This window comes from Vigna unguiculata, chromosome 11, assembly GCF_004118075.2.
Source record: "Vigna unguiculata cultivar IT97K-499-35 chromosome 11, ASM411807v1, whole genome shotgun sequence".
Taxonomy (NCBI): domain Eukaryota; kingdom Viridiplantae; phylum Streptophyta; class Magnoliopsida; order Fabales; family Fabaceae; genus Vigna; species Vigna unguiculata.
Window position 1 is genome coordinate 41,460,256 of NC_040289.1, and position 16,015 is coordinate 41,476,270.

The window sequence follows — 16,015 nt, forward strand, 5'->3', positions numbered from 1 at the left end:
TGTAACCGACTAAAATTAAAAATAAAAAAAATTCTTTTATTCTAACATAAAAAATTAAATATGAAATTATAAATAAAAATTAAATATTTATAAATACATTGTCCTACTATATTAAAATGAATAATTAAAAGAAAAACTATGAAATAATTAATAATATAAAATAATAAAATAAATAATTTTTTAATGCATGCTTTATAAATAAAATATTAAAATAATAATAAAATTATACTAATTAATTTAAATTTTGATAATTTATTTTAATATATTTTTATTATGAAAATATTTTTTATTAAAATTTGTAATAATTTGTACTTTAATTTTAATTTTAATTTTTTAAGTAAATATTTTTTAAAACCTATTTTATGAATTATTTTCTAAATGTAAAATATTAATGTATAATCAAATTTATACCATACATGTATGGGATAGATACATTTATTTTTGAAAATACATTTATCTTTTAAAATAATAAGAGGTATTGAAAATTATATAATAATTCTTAAAAACATAATAAATATATAATTATTATTGTGCAAAATCAAATTAAAATCATATACACAAGAATCTTCAACATAAAAATATGAATTATTGTCATTATAAAAATACTACAACAAAAATCTTTTAAATAATCACCAATTTTAATAACAAAAACTATGTTAAAGACTAATTATTTTAGTAGTTAAAACTTTAATAATTAATGTTGATAATCAATTTAAAAACTAATTTATAATAGAACTATTTTAGTTATCAATTTAAAAACCAATTATAATATTTTAAACTATTTTAATTGCTAATAATATTTAGTTTATAAATCAAGACATAAATTAATTATAAATCAATTATAGTGATTAATTACTAATCATTAGTAAAAGATTTCTTGTAATTTAGTATAATTTTGTAAATTAAATACTTAATTGATAAATTAATAAAATATCCTATTGTATAAGATATAGATACATGATCCAAATAAAATAATAAAATTTTCACCTAAATTAAAGTATCCGTACATTGTAATATCACATTAATCATCTCCCGCTAACTTTTCTCTCACTCACTTTCAACTATCTCACCTTTTTTTCTTCTGACCTTTTCCTCCAATTCAAACAAAGCCTAAAGTTTAATATTTTAAAAATTGTAGGGAAAAAAACTCTCATTAGAAGTGAATAACTAAATAACCATTATACACTTGTTACTTGTTTCTTTAAGAAATATATGAATCAGCAAGGAGATGTTAAGATGCTTACGAACAAAAAATTAAAAAAGGTACCTCCATTCTCTTGGAGCAATACTGGCAGTTAATACTTTACACCATTTTAGTATTAATCTTCACATTTACGACACTGTTACAACATTAAAGCAAACTATATAATCAAGAACATAGAATAGGTCATTTTCCTTTTCGGAAGATCGAGCGTATGGTTTTCTTTTATCAACGAATAATTTACAGAAAATGTAAAGAAAACACATACCGACCAAGCGGTGACAGGAGCCAGCAAATCATAATTCACAAAATCCTCCATTACATAAAATCGATTTTATGGTAATTATTTCACATAAAAAACGAACTTGGAAAATATTCTGTGCACTACTACACTGCCACATGTCCTCGTTCATGGTCCAAACCAATCATCACACTGCTTTCCAAATGGAGGGATATATAAAGCCGTGAGATAATCTTCACGAGAAATTGAATGAAGACTCTTATGACTAAATAAATAACTTTGAATCCACTATCACCAGCAATGCTATACCAAAATGTCAAAAGATGGTTTTCTATGCAACCACGGATCCTGAAGCAGCTTTCCTTTGCTCAACAAGACTTGACAGTACACTATCAATTTGAGCAAATACCTCCTCCTTTGAGACATTTCCATTAATCTGAAGACAAAAAAAAAGGTAGCTTAAGTGGGTTTCACCCAATTATACGGAGCAGGACCTGTCCAAAATATATTTTCTCCTATATCTTAGCTTTTGCTTTATAGAAACTTCTTGAATACAAAATAAACTGACCGAAACCAGCCACTAATAACACTCGAAGAAACACAACATTCAAGCTTAAAGTAGCTAAGCATCAAGCATCTATCAACCAATGTAACTGTTCCACTTTCAGAATACATCAAATGTTTTATATTACTAATTATTGTTTAATTCAAAATACACAAAGTCCCTTTTCTTTTTCTTTTGATTCATGCTGAGGAGATACACTTGGCATCTAATCCACAAGAACAAGTATGCAATTGTGGATATCCATGTTCTATACAGTAGTAGTGGATGGATTATCCACTATAAAAATGATAAATAGGGAAATGCTTTATAAATGATGTCCACTCCACATATGTTGAACAGGATTGCTTCTGCCATATGTTTGTTGTTGCACAAGCATGTGCGCACATATAAGAGAGAGTTTATAGAGCATACCTTAACAGTTATATCTTTATACAGGGCAAGGACGGACTCCACATTTTGATGATGGGTGTTCAATCGCAACTTCACCTAAGTCAAGCAAACGACAATGGTAAAGAACATTCAATTGGACACAATTATAATCTATACACGTGTGTGTAGGTATAAAATAATAATCTAAAAAAAAGAATTTATATGTTTTCAAAAAAAAAAACAAACAAAACAAAACAAAACAGATTAGGGATATATTCTTGCCTTCTCTTCAGTATCATCAAAGCGTTGGGTAAGCCTTGCAGCTATTTCTTCTGTCTCTGGAGGAGAATACTTCAAGTGATATATCTTCCCGGTTACAGGATCTAATCTCCGTCCAACTACTCTCTCCACAAGCAAGTCTTCAGAAACCTGAAAAATCAAAAGAAAATGATAAGAAAAGCTACTTTGACTTTTCTGCATTCAAGATCAATGGTATTGGCTTTTATAGTATCACTATTAACATTCATTTGGCTTCATTTTTCTAATATCACCCAACTGGTTTATGAAAAGAAAAAAATGGGTAATGAGAGGTAGAAACGTTGAAAGGAAAACAACAAAATGTTTACCTCTAGAAGAAGAAAAGTATGAGGCTCAAACCCAAATCCCTTAAGTGCAGTGGCCTGAGACAAGCTCCTGGGATAACCATCCAAAAGCCAACCACGTTCCTTAGAATCTGGTTTCAAGAGACGATCCTTGACCATCTGTAGCAGAAGAAAATGGAGGGTAAGAGAAAGAGCAGAGGACAAGAATGAATTGAAGAGAAAAAGTAAGATTGGATTACAAAGATTACATACCATGACAGCAATTTCGTCAGGGACCAACTGTCCCTTCTCCATATACTGCTTGGCTCGCTTTCCATTTTCACTTCCTGTGGCAATTTCGGCCCTAAGTAAATCTCCAGCAGCAATATGCACCAAACCGTACTGCGTATATAATTTAGATGAATCGAAGGAATGAGCATATTTGAAGGAAAACTAAAAAGGTTATGTGATGTGTGAGTGTGTGCAGTAGAAAAGCAGTAGAAAGAGAAAGAAAGTAAACCTTGTCGGCGATTAGGTGGCACTGGGTGCCTTTGCCAGAAGCGGGAGCACCAGAAATCATAACATTGAGCGCTTCATTGGTGACGGTCTGTTTGTGTGTATGACGGTGAATTGTGAATCCAATCAAATAGAATGAATGATAAAAGTAAAAATGAAGATACGAACCAGAGAATGGGAACGGGAATTGGTGGCGGTTGGAGCGGAAGGGGGTCGGAACTGATGATGACGACGGTGGTGGCGGCGACGGGGAAAACAACAAAATCCACGCTCCTTCTTGTCGCCTTCAGTCGGAGTGGGCAACCGAAGTGAAGCGGTTGCTGCGCTGTTGAGATTCACGATGCAACCCATCTCTCTTTCTTTCTCTCTCCGCCTTTCGATATCACTCGCCTCCTTCATCATCTCATATAAACTTATTTTTACTTTTTCTTTTCATATTTCCTAATTTACCCTTCCGCTTTACACACGCCGCCATCCACCTACCAAAGGACATTTACCAATTTTATATTTCTATCTGTCATGTTGTTTTCCTTCTGATCGATGCATAAATTTAAACATTATGTAAATTATTTTTTTAACAGTGATATAAGTTATTCACATTTAACAGACGGACATTTCAAACAATCACATTCATCACTAGTTTTTAGAGTGAAAATAGATTCAGGCATGTTCGGATATATGTGAAGATCATTACATACAAATTTACTATAAAATTATTTATGACTTGCTTCCGAGATGCCTTAGAAGTATATCAAGCCAAAAGAAGAAAAGGTTACTTTTAAATAAATCAACTCAAATGCTCTCTGAAACATTTAATTTAAAAGGTAACTTTGAGTCATTAATGAATAATTCACACAACTTCACCAATTTAAGTAAATAAAATAAATAATAATATTCAGTTTTTAAACTAAATTTATAATTCATTTAAAAATCTTTTACAAATAATTTTTCAATCAGACTCATAAAGAGACCACTCCGGTGGACTCCGGTGCCGGAGCAGAGAAAGTCGCCGGTGAAAACGAGGCCGCAGAGTGTGTGAGAGACAGCGTCAAAAGTTAGGGATCAGATAATGGAACACTTTTCTTCTTTTCCTTTTTTCTTTTTTTTTCCTTTTTTTATTTTTGCAGTTCCTTCCTTATTCTATTTTTAAGAAATATAATAAATAAATATAAGATGTATTTTTTGATTTATTTTTGCAGTGTTTCCTGTCATTGATTTTGACAAAAAAAACAAATTGCTATCAACTGACTATTACTTTTTTACAACTACACTAGTTCTTAAAACAATTTGCTTCTTCTTTTTTTTTCTCTTAAAATGTATTCATAAAATACACTTTTACCTTTTAAGACTTCAAAAATTAATTTCTTAATTTATTTTCTTAACATTTTGAAAAATACTTAACAATAAATTTTTTATTAAATCAAATTAACTAATTTATAAACCTAAAATTAGTTTACACACGAGTGAAAAGTTAAATTTTAGAGAAATTAACGTAAGATATTTTTATGAATAATAAATTTATTTTAATTTAAAAATATATATTTTATTTTATTTCTGTTAAATGTTTATTCAAAAAATTTCAAATTGACCAAATTGCAACGATTCAAATCCTTAGTTCCAAATCATTCCTAATTTGTATAAAACATTCTCAATTCTTATAAATTCCCATATCAACATTTCAATTTCATTCTCAGCAAAACTAAGAAACAAAAATGCACATGCAACAGTACCACTAGAAATAGTTCATTGCATCAAATATCATATTCAACACGCAAACAATTCAATTGGCAGAAAATCAATATGAAATTGGGAAAGAAAAAATTAGCTTCATTCACCTCAGAATAACTAAGAATCCCAAGAGTCATTTTTGAATTCACAAAATCTCTACCTCAATCTAAAGAAAATGGAAAGACAAATCAAACTACTAGTTAGCAAGGAATAAAATGTGACTCTAGGGATACATACAATCCTTACAACCCTAAAAAGATCACATGCACGGTCAAATAGATTGGATGTAAGAAGATTGAATTTTTGACAGATTTTGTTCGATTAGTTTCGAAGAGAACTTCGCAGCGAGTAACCTTGTCACAAATCACAAAAAAGACAAAAGCTTGAGTGAGAAATTAGAAAACCAAGATGCAAATGAAAGGGATAATCAATTTCATAAGGAGAGGTTTTTTCTGTATTTGAAATTTACAGAGATTATTTTGATTCCTGTTAAAAGAAAGTTTCATTTTAAAGAGTTTTACCATTAGTGATTAAAATACTAAAAGAAATGTAACTTTTAGATAATTACTAATTTGGTACTTCATTTATTTTGTTAAGTTCAATTTGGTACCTCAATTATCTAAAAAAGAGTTAATAGGGTCATTTGAAGTCATTTAACAATTCAAATTTGTGCCTAAGGTAGAAACCTCATCAGTTTGATTAGATACTTCTTTCTTTTTGTAAATTTCATGCCTTCCCATTAAAGCAGCCTGAATAGCAACTTTCAATCTATTGTCTTTGATGGTTCTCATCTTTTGAACTACTTGACATAGTTACAGATATTTCAGCACCAGATTCTTGGGTTACTACAACCTTCCATAGCATGGCCAAATTCCTTACATTTTTGACATAATAAGCTTTTTGAAGTATTAACCGCGTTGGCCTTATGCGATTATTAGAACTATTTCTCTCAATCTGATTAGTGTCTCCCGTGGTCGAGGCACATATTGATGTTCTCTCAGTAAATTTCAAAGAAAAATGAAATTATAAGACATCACAAATCCTAGAAGGATGCCACACTTGAAAATGAAACCAAACTATCAAGAGCAGCAACTTAATCTTTTCACCCCATCAAAAAAAAGAAAGAAAATACAATAGGGTTCGGAACCCAAAGACCCGCACGAACCCGACCCTCGAACACAGCCAAAGACCTCGGTCGGGACACCCCCGATCACCCGTGGAAAAAGGACCCAGAACCCAGGTCCCCTCGCCAAGTCCTCCTGGAAGGACCTGGAACCCCCCGAACAGATTGAGAGACCCCGATGACTCGACTCAGAAATCGGCTGGACCTGGGACCCCAGACTCGGCCCAGGACCCCCGGAGCGGCCCGGGGGACACTCACGAACCCGATACCCCGGACGCGGCTCGAGACCCAAAATCCCCGGGACTCGAGGGGACCCCAGACTTCCGAACCCAGGATCCTACATGAAAGAGACACAAAGTCCCATGAGACCCCTAAACCACGAACCTGATTCCTCGGACCCCCCAAGCCACCCCCCGGACCTCTGAACCCAGGACACGCACGAACGCGAGACCCACTGGGAGCCGGAACCCCCGATCGGACCCGGAACCCCGAGACCCGTAAGGACCCGGGGAGCCGGGACCCCGAAAGAACCCCAGGTCCCCCAAGACGCAACGAGACCCCGTGTCCTAACCCGGGGACCCGGCACGAGACCCTGGTGACCCGACCCAGAAATCGATCAAACCCGGGTGACCGGGGGGACCTAGCACTGACGCGAGACCTGGCCAGACAAGGACCCCAGAAATCGATCAAACTCGGGTGACCGGGGGGACCTGGCACTGACGCGAGACCTGGCCAGACAAGGACCCCAAACGCGGCCCACACAAACTTGGCCCAACACGGACCTAGGACGCGGTACGAAACCCCCCACCCAATGGACCCCAATGACTCGACCCAGAAATTGGTCACCTAACCCAAAAATCGGTCAGACCTGGGTGACCGGGGGGACCTGGACTCTCCTGGCCAAACAAGGACCCATACACGCGGCCCAAGGGACCTGCACGAACCTGGCCTGGACGGACCCAACTTGGACCTAACGCAGGACCCGAACGCTACCTGGGACCACCCCCGGACGGACCGTGACACGGGAACCTCTAGTCCTATCCTAGACCGAGTAACTAGACCCTACCTAGTCCTAGACTAGTCCTAGGCCTAATCCTAGTACTAGTCTTAGACCCCTTAATCCCTTCTAGTCCTAGACCCCCTCCCCTCCCCCTAGTCATACCCTAAGACTCTAGTCCTAGATTATATAGTCCTAAACTAATCCTAGACTCTTCTAATCCCCCCAGTCCTAGACCCCCTAATCCGAGGCCCTAATCCTAGGCCCACCCCCTAATCTGACTCTAGTCCTAGACCCCCTATTCCTAGACCCTAGTCCTACCTAGACCCTAGACCCCCTATTTCACTATAATCCTAGTCCTAAATCCCCTAATCCTAGTCTTAGACTCCAGACTCCAGTCCTAGACGACCTAGTCCTAGACCTAAACTCTACTCCCTAATCCTAGAACCTAGACTCTAATCCTACTTTAATCCTAGACCTTAATCCTAGACTCTAGTCCCTATATTCTAGTCCTACTCTATTCCTAAACTCTACTCCTAGACCCTAGTCCTAGACCCTAAACCTACTTTAGTCCTAGACCCTAATCCTAGACCCTTTAGTCCTATATCCTAGACCCTTTAGTCCTATACTCTAATCCTACTCTAGTCCTTAGACTTTAGTCCTAGATTCTAGTCCTAGACTCTATAGTCCTAAACTCTACGACTAGACCCTAGTCCTAAACCCCAATAGTCATATAACCTAGACTCTAATCCTACCTACTCTAGTCCTAGACTCTAGTCCTAGACCCCCTAGTCCGAGACCCCTAGTCCTAGAACCTAGACTCTAATCCTACTCTAGTCCTAGATTCTAGTCCTAGACTCGATAGTCCTAAACTCTACGACTACTCCTAGACCCCCTAGTCCTAGAACCTAGACTCTAATCCTACTCTAGTCCTAGACTCTATAGTCCTAAACTCTACTCCTAGACCCAGTCCTAGACCCCACTAGTCCTAGAACCTAGACTCTAAACCGACTCTAGTCCTAGACCCTCAATCCTACTCTAGTCCTAGACCCTACCTAATCCTAGACTCTAATCCTTAAACTCTATTCCTAGACCCCCTAGTCCTAAACCCCTAGTCCTAGACTTTAATCCTAGACTCTAGTCCTAGACTTTATAGTCCTAATCCTAGACCCCCTACTCTAGTCCTAGACCCCCTAATCCTACTCTAGTCTTATACCCAATCCTAGACTCTAGTCCTTAAACTCTACTCCTAGACCCCCTAGTCCTATACCTCCTAGTCCTAGAACCTAGACTTTTAATCCTACTCGTCCTAGACCCCTAATCCTAGACTCTAGTCCTAGATTCTAGTCCTAGACCCCACTCGTCCTAGAACCTAGACTCTAAACCTACTCTAGTCCTAGACCCCCAAGTCCTAGAACCTAGACTCTTAATCCTACTCTAGTCCTAGACACTAATCCTAGACCCCCTAGTCCTAAAACCTAGACTCTAATCCTACTCTAGTCCTAGACCCTAATCTTAGACTGTCCTAGACTCTATAGTCCTAAACCCTAGACCCCACTAGTCCTAGAACCTAGACTCTAAACCTACTCTAGTCCCATACCCTAATACTAGACTCTAGTCCTAGACCCCCTAGTCCTATAACCTAAACTCTAAACCTACTCTAGTCCTAGACCCCTAGTCCTAGAACCTAGACTCTAATCCCTACTCTAGTCATAGACCCTAATCCTAGACTCTAGTCCTAGATTCTAGTCCTAGACTCTCTATAGTACTAAACTCTACTCCTAGACTCTAGTCCTAAACCCCACTAGTCCTATACTCTAGTCCTAGATTCTAGTCCTAGACTCTATAGTCCTAAACTCTACTCCTAGACCCTAGTCTTAGACCCCATAGTCCTATAACCTAGAGTCTAGTCCTAGACCCCCTAATCCTACTCTAGTCCTAGACCCCCTAAACCCTAGACTCTAGTCCTTAAACACTCCTAGACCCCCTAGGCCTAGACCCCCTAGTCCTAGAACCTAAACTCTAATCCTACTCTAGTCCCAGACCCTAATACAGTCCTAGACCCCCTAGTCCTATAACCTGAACTCTAAACCTACTCTAGTCCCAGACCCTAATACTAGACTTTAGTCCTAGACCCCCTAGTCCTATAACCTAAACTCTAATCCTACTTTAGTCCTAGACCCTAATCCTAGACTCTAGTCCTAGACCCCCTAGTCCTAGAACACTCTAATACTCTAGTCATAGACCCTAATCCTACTCTAGTCCTAGACTCTCTATAGTACTAAACTCTACTCCTAGACCCTAGTCCTAAACCCCACTAGTCCTAGACTCTAGTCCTAGACCCCCTAGTCCTAAACCCCACTAGTCCTAGACTCTATAGTCCTAGATTCTAGTCCTAAACTCTATAGTCATAGACTATAGTCCTAAACTCTACTCCTAGACCCTAGTCCTAGACCCCCTAGTCCTATAACCTAGACTCTAATCCTACTCTAGTCCTAGACCCCCTAATCCTACTCTTGTCCTAGACCCCCTAATCCTAGACTCTAGTCCTTAAACGCTACTCCTAGACCCCCTAGGCCTAGACCCCCTAGTCCTAGAACCTAGACTCTAATCCTACTCTAGTCCTAGACTAGACCCCCTAGTCCTAGACCCCACTAGTCCTAGAACCTAGACTCTAAACCTACCCTAGACCCCCTAGTCCTATAACCTAGACCCTAATCCTACTCTAGTCCTAGACTCTCCTTAACTCCTAGACCCTTAGTCCTAGAACCTAGACTCTAATCCTACTCTAGTTCTAAACCCCCTAATCCTACTCTAGTCCTAGACCCTAATCCTAGACTCTCCTTAAACTTTACTCCTAGACCCTTAGTCCTTAAAGTCTACTCCTAGACCCCCTAGACCCCCTAGTCCTAGAACCTAGACCCCTAATCACTCTAGTCCTAGATTCTAGTCCTAGACTCTATAGTCCTAACTCCTAGACCCCACTAGTCCTAGAACCTAGACTCTAAACCTACTCCTACTCTAGTCCTAGACCCTCTAATCCTAGTCCCTAGTCCTAGAATCTAGACTCTAATCCTACTCTAGTCCTAGACCCTAATCCTAGACTCTAGTCCTAAACCCCCTAATCTATAGACTCTAGTCCTAGACCCTAATCCTAGACTTTCCTTAAACTCTACTCCTAGACCCTTAGTCCAAGAACCTAGACTCTAATCCTACTCTAGTCCTAGACCCTAAACCTAGACTCTAGTCCTTAAACTCTACTCCTAGACCCCCTAGACCCCCTAGTCCTAGAACCTTGACCCTAATCACTCTAGTCCTAGACTCTATAGTCCTAAACTCTACTCCTAGACCCCACTAGTCCTAGAACCTAGACTCTAAACCTACTCTAGTCCTAGACCCTAATCCTAGACCCTAGTCCTAGACCCCCTAGTCCTAATCCTAGACTCTAGTTCTAAATTCTAGTCCTAGTGTCTATAGTCCTAAACTACTCCTAGACTCTAGTCCTAGACTCCCTAATCCTAGAGTCCTAGACCCCCTAGTCATAGGCCCTAGACCCTACAAACATAAAAACACATCACACAAACACAAAACAAAAAACTAGAACAAAGACACACAAAAACACAAACAAAACAAGAACAAAGACACACAAAAACACAAACAAAACAAGAACAAAGACACAACACACAACAACACAAGAACAAAACACACACAAACACACAAAAACACAACACAAGAACAAAGACACACAACACCCAAGTTTACAAACTAATTAACAACTCTATAACTTTAGAACAACAAAATAAAACTGAAATCTAACAGTAAAATAAACTAGTTACACAAGTTTAAGACTAAAAATGAAAGTTCAAACTATAAAAACAATAAATAAATTTAAAAATGCATATGCTGGAATAAAACTAAGGAACAGGAAAATAGTTTAACTGTTCAAAGAAAACTAAATCTGCAAGTCAAAATAACATGCAAGTTGCTCTGCAAATCATCAGATGAACAGTAAATAAGCAAGTCAAAATCATTGCCGACAACTTAAAACACATGAAATACAAAACATGTAATACGAACCACTTCAAGAAAGTTCAAAGTAATAAATTTTTAAGTATACCTGAACGCATTTTAAATATCCAGAAGTTGTCAAGAGTCTCTGTTTGGAGGATTCAATATCATCCATGATGTTCTTTGCCAAGGACTCATTTGCAGAACTATCATTACACAAAGCTGGAATTTTTGAAGCAAAACCAATAGCGTCATTCACACTCAAGCGGTCCAACTCAATTTGTGTTGCTGTCAATAACTCATCAAACATACCAGAAGACTTGACTACATCTAGTAATTGACCAGCCTCACTGCGCATTTTTGCATAAGTTGTGGAAAGCTCAGCATAAGGAAGAAGTGAATCTTTTGTTGGGAATGCTGGGTCAGAACATGCTAATAAGTCCATGATGGGGAAAACAACAACAAACAATATACCAGAGAATGCAGCGGATATAATTTCCCCTAACTTGCAAGAATCTATGAGGAGCAATAATCAAAGAGCAGCAATAATAAATCACCAAAAGCACAAATAAAGGCACCAAGATTTTTAACGTGGAAAACCCCTCAAATCAAGGGTAAAAACCACGAGTCGTCCAGACCAAAGAAATAGCTTCACTATGATCAACAAGAGTACAAAAGAGTCTTAATCAATAGCACAAATTAGTGCCAACACCCAACCAAATAACAAAGCAACAAAGCTTTCAAATAGAGAAGAACAAGAGAGGAAAACCTCTACAAATCACTGCTGCAGTGCGAAATTAATATCTCCCAACTCAGACCTCGTATCAAAGATCCGACCGGTCAGAATGAAGAGCAATGAGTTCCGAACCTGCTGTAAAAATTTCAGCCCGATCCAACGGTGAACGAATCCGCAGCGCCGAATTTACTGCGACAGCTCTATGAAAAACGTGAACAGAATTTTCCCTCTACCTCTCCCTCTATGTGTTAGGGCTTTCAGTGTATTCTGACTCTATTGTTCTGCCTCTCTCTTTATTTTATAGCCTCCTCTCCACTAGGTTTAAGTGAGACATGGGCTTCTCAAATTTTGGGCCTTTTCTCCACATAGGAAGGGAGCCCAATACCCAACAAATCTCCCCCTCACAACTATGTGGAGATAACCGCCAAACCGGCGATCTCACAACAAACTTCAAACTTTCCTCTTGGCAATGCTTTAGTCATCATATCAGCACCATTATCATCTGTATGAACCTTTTTCAACTCCAACAACTTAGCATCCAAAGCATCACGTATCCAATGATACCTCACATCAATATGTTTGGATCTAGAATGAAAAGTTGGATTCTTACCAAGATGGATAGCACTTTGGCTATCAACAAACAATGAATAGTTATCTTGCCTAAAACCAAGCTCCTGCAAGAATTTCTTCAACCATAACACCTCCTTGCATGCTTCAGTAATAGCAATGAACTCTGCTTCTGTAGTAGACAACGCTACACACCTTTGTAGTCTTGATTGCCAAGCCACAGCTCCCCCTGCAAACTTTATCAAATAGCCCGAAGTGGACTTTCTGGAATCAATATCCCCAGCCAAATCTGAGTCTGAGTAACCCATCAAAGTAGGTTTATCACCTCCAAAACAAAGCTTCATATCAACTGTACCATGAAGATACCTCAAAATCCATTTCACAGCATTCCAATGCTCTCTACCTGGGTTTGACAAAAATCGACTAACTGTACCAACAGCATGTGCAATATCTGGTCTTGTACACACCATCGCATACATCAAACTGCCCACCGCAGATGCATAAGGAACTCTACTCATATTGGTCTTCTCAACTTCATTTGAAGGACTCTGTTTAACACTCAGTTTAAAATGAGTAGCAAGAGGAGTACTCACAGCTTTAGCATTTTCCATCTGGAATCTCTGCAACACCTTCCTAATGTATTGCTCTTGTGATAGATAAATCTTCTTTTCTCTCCTATCACGTGAGATATGTATGCCAAGAATCCTTTTAGCAGCTCCCAAGTCTTTCATGGCAAAAGACTCGCCAAGTGTCTTCTTTAACCTGTCAATTTTGGAAATATCTTTTCCAACAATAAGCATGTCATCAACATATAATAACAGGATAATAAAGTCATCATTAGAAAAACTTTTAACAAAGACACAATGATCAGAAGTAGTCTTCATGTAACCCTGCTCACACATAAAAGACTCAAACTTCTTATACCACTGCCTTGGAGCCTGCTTCAAACCGTATAGACTCTTCCTTAGTCTACACACATATTCTTCCTTGCCTTTAACAAGAAAACCATCAGGTTGCTTCATGTATATCTCTTCCTCCAAATTACCATGAAGGAAAGCTGTCTTCACATCCATCTGCTCAACCTCCAAATCAAGAGTAGCAGCTAAACTTAGCACAGTTCTGATGGATGACATTTTCACCACAGGTGAGAAAATCTCATTGAAATCAACACCCTTTTTCTGTCTGAAACCTTTCACCACTAATCTGGCCTTGTACCTTGGAAGTGTAGAATTTGAATCTTGTTTCACCCTGAAAATCCACCTAGTTTCCAATGCCCTTTTGCCCTTAGGCAATTTCACCAAGTCGTAAGTGTGATTATCATGCAAAGATTTCATCTCATCTTGCATTGCATCCAGCCACTGTTTCTTCTCTTCACTATCCAAAGCCTCTTCAAAACACTCAGGTTCTCCACCGTCAGTCAAGGTTATGTACTCATCACAGGAATACCTTGTAGAAGGTTGTTTTTGTCTATTAGACCTCCTGAGTTGGACTTGAGGTGATTCAGGTATATCACCAAGATCGTCATCATCATCATGTTCCTCTTGAGCATCATCAATTGGAACCTCTACTCCACTTCCAAACTGTTGATCATCAACATCACCATGTTGCTCATTGTCTTGAGCTTCCGTTTCAACATTCTCCAAATTGTGAGTGGGCAACCTCATCGGATTACCATCAGTGAGATTACTGTCTTTCTCGGGTGTGGTCTTCTTCACCTTATCAATGTCTTCAATGGTCTGATCTTCCATGAATTGTACATCACGGCTTCTAACAAGCTTCTTCTCAACAGGATCATAAAACCTGTAGCCAAATTCATCCTCACCATAGCCAATAAAGATACATTGCCTTGTCTTTTTATCTAACTTGGATCTTTCATCCTTAGGAACATGAACAAATGCCCTGCAACCAAAGACACGCAAATGATCATATCTAACATTCTTACCAAACCAAATTTTGTCTGGCACCTCAATATTCAAAGCAACTGCGGGACTGAGATTAATAACATGCACAGCTGCAAGCAATGCCTCTCCCCAAAAGTGCTTAGGCAACTTTGCTTCTGAAAGCATACATGTAACCCTTTCAACCAAGGTCCTGTTCATCCTCTCCGCTAGACCATTCAACTGAGGAGTTTTAGGAGGAGTCTTCTCGTGTCTAATACCATGCTGCCTGCAATAAACATCAAAAGGTCCACGGTACTCACCACCATTATCACTACGGATGCATTTCAGCTTCTTGCCTGATTGCCTCTCAACCATAGCATGAAATTCCTTGAACTTTTCAAGTACTTGACCTTTCCGCTGAAGAGCATAGACCCATAGCTTCCTGGAACAATCATCAATAAAAGTAACAAAGTAAACTGCACCACTAAATGACTTTACCTTTAATGGGCCACAAACGTCAGAATGCACCAATTCAAGTAATTCTGACTTCCTTGAGGGTGGATGCTTCTTAAAAGATACTCTGGTTTGTTTACCAGCCATGCAATGAGAACATTTCTCCAATTCTGCATTTCTCAATCCCATAAGCACATCCTTTTTAGCTAAGCAGTTAAGCCCTTTCTCACTTATATGACCAAGCCTCCGGTGCCACAAAGATGCCTCCATATACATAGCATTCACACTGTCTTTAGCAACCAAAGCTTTAGTCCAATACAATTTAGATTGTTTCTCCCCTCTGGCCATAACCAAGTTACCTTTAGTGAGCTTCCATTTACTAGAACCAAAGTGATTGTCATAACCACAATCATCAAGCAACTGCACAGAGATTAAATTAAAACGGACATCCGGAGCATGTTTGACTCCTTTAAGCAACAACTGCACTCCCATGTTGGTTTGCAGGCAAACATCACCAACACCAATCACTTTAGACTCACCATCATTACCCATCTTCAACACTCCAAAATCACCAGAAGTGTAAGATGTGAAGAACTCCTTCCTAGGTGTAACATGCAGTGTAGCACCACTATCAATAATCCACATGCTCTCATCAGATACAAGATTAACGGACTCAAAGTCACGAAGAAGAACAAGATCACCATCTGTAGCAGTAGTGACACGATCATCATCATCATGATCATTCTCTCTCTGTTTGCCCTTCTTGTCTTTGTTCTCCTTTTTCCACTTAAAACAGTATTTCTGAATGTGTCCAGTTTTATGACAAAAATGGCACTCTAAATTCTTGTATCTTGACTTGGACTTGCTCCTACTCTTCTCTCTACCACCTTTATGTTCCTTTTTCTGACTTCTCCCCCTAGCTTCTGTAACAAGCATCTCAGACTGAGATGAAGAACCATGTGCCTTCCTTCTCATCTCTTCATTAAGAGCACCGCTCTTTGCCATCTGAAAAGAAACAACACCATTCGAGGCAGAGTTCGTAATTGAAAC

At 38.5% G+C, this 16,015-nt stretch overlaps 2 protein-coding genes across 3 annotated transcripts; both read right to left on the reverse strand.

Annotated features, from left to right (window-relative positions):
- Positions 1–1,366: 1,366 nt before the first annotated feature.
- On the reverse strand, positions 1,367–3,911 carry LOC114169859 (adenylate kinase, chloroplastic). Its single transcript, XM_028055204.1, has 7 exons — positions 3,642–3,911; positions 3,478–3,564; positions 3,231–3,359; positions 3,003–3,137; positions 2,659–2,805; positions 2,419–2,493; positions 1,367–1,878 (listed from the first exon to the last, which is right to left on the reverse strand). The coding sequence occupies exons 1-7, from the start codon at positions 3,873–3,875 to the stop codon at positions 1,774–1,776; spliced, it is 912 nt and encodes a 303-aa protein (XP_027911005.1). The 5' UTR covers positions 3,876–3,911; the 3' UTR covers positions 1,367–1,773.
- LOC114169860 (TATA-binding protein-associated factor BTAF1-like) lies at positions 3,865–11,767 on the reverse strand. Of its 2 annotated transcripts, none has more exons than XM_028055206.1 (2): positions 11,439–11,767; positions 3,865–3,952 (listed from the first exon to the last, which is right to left on the reverse strand). In XM_028055206.1, exons 1-2 carry the CDS (start codon positions 11,685–11,687, stop codon positions 3,920–3,922), a joined length of 282 nt encoding a protein of 93 aa, XP_027911007.1. In that variant the 5' UTR covers positions 11,688–11,767; the 3' UTR covers positions 3,865–3,919. The 2 variants fall into 2 exon arrangements, with proteins under 2 accessions (XP_027911007.1, XP_027911006.1); XM_028055205.1 differs by lacking the exon at positions 3,865–3,952 and adding an exon at positions 5,119–5,554.
- Between the last annotated feature and the right edge of the window lie 4,248 nt (positions 11,768–16,015).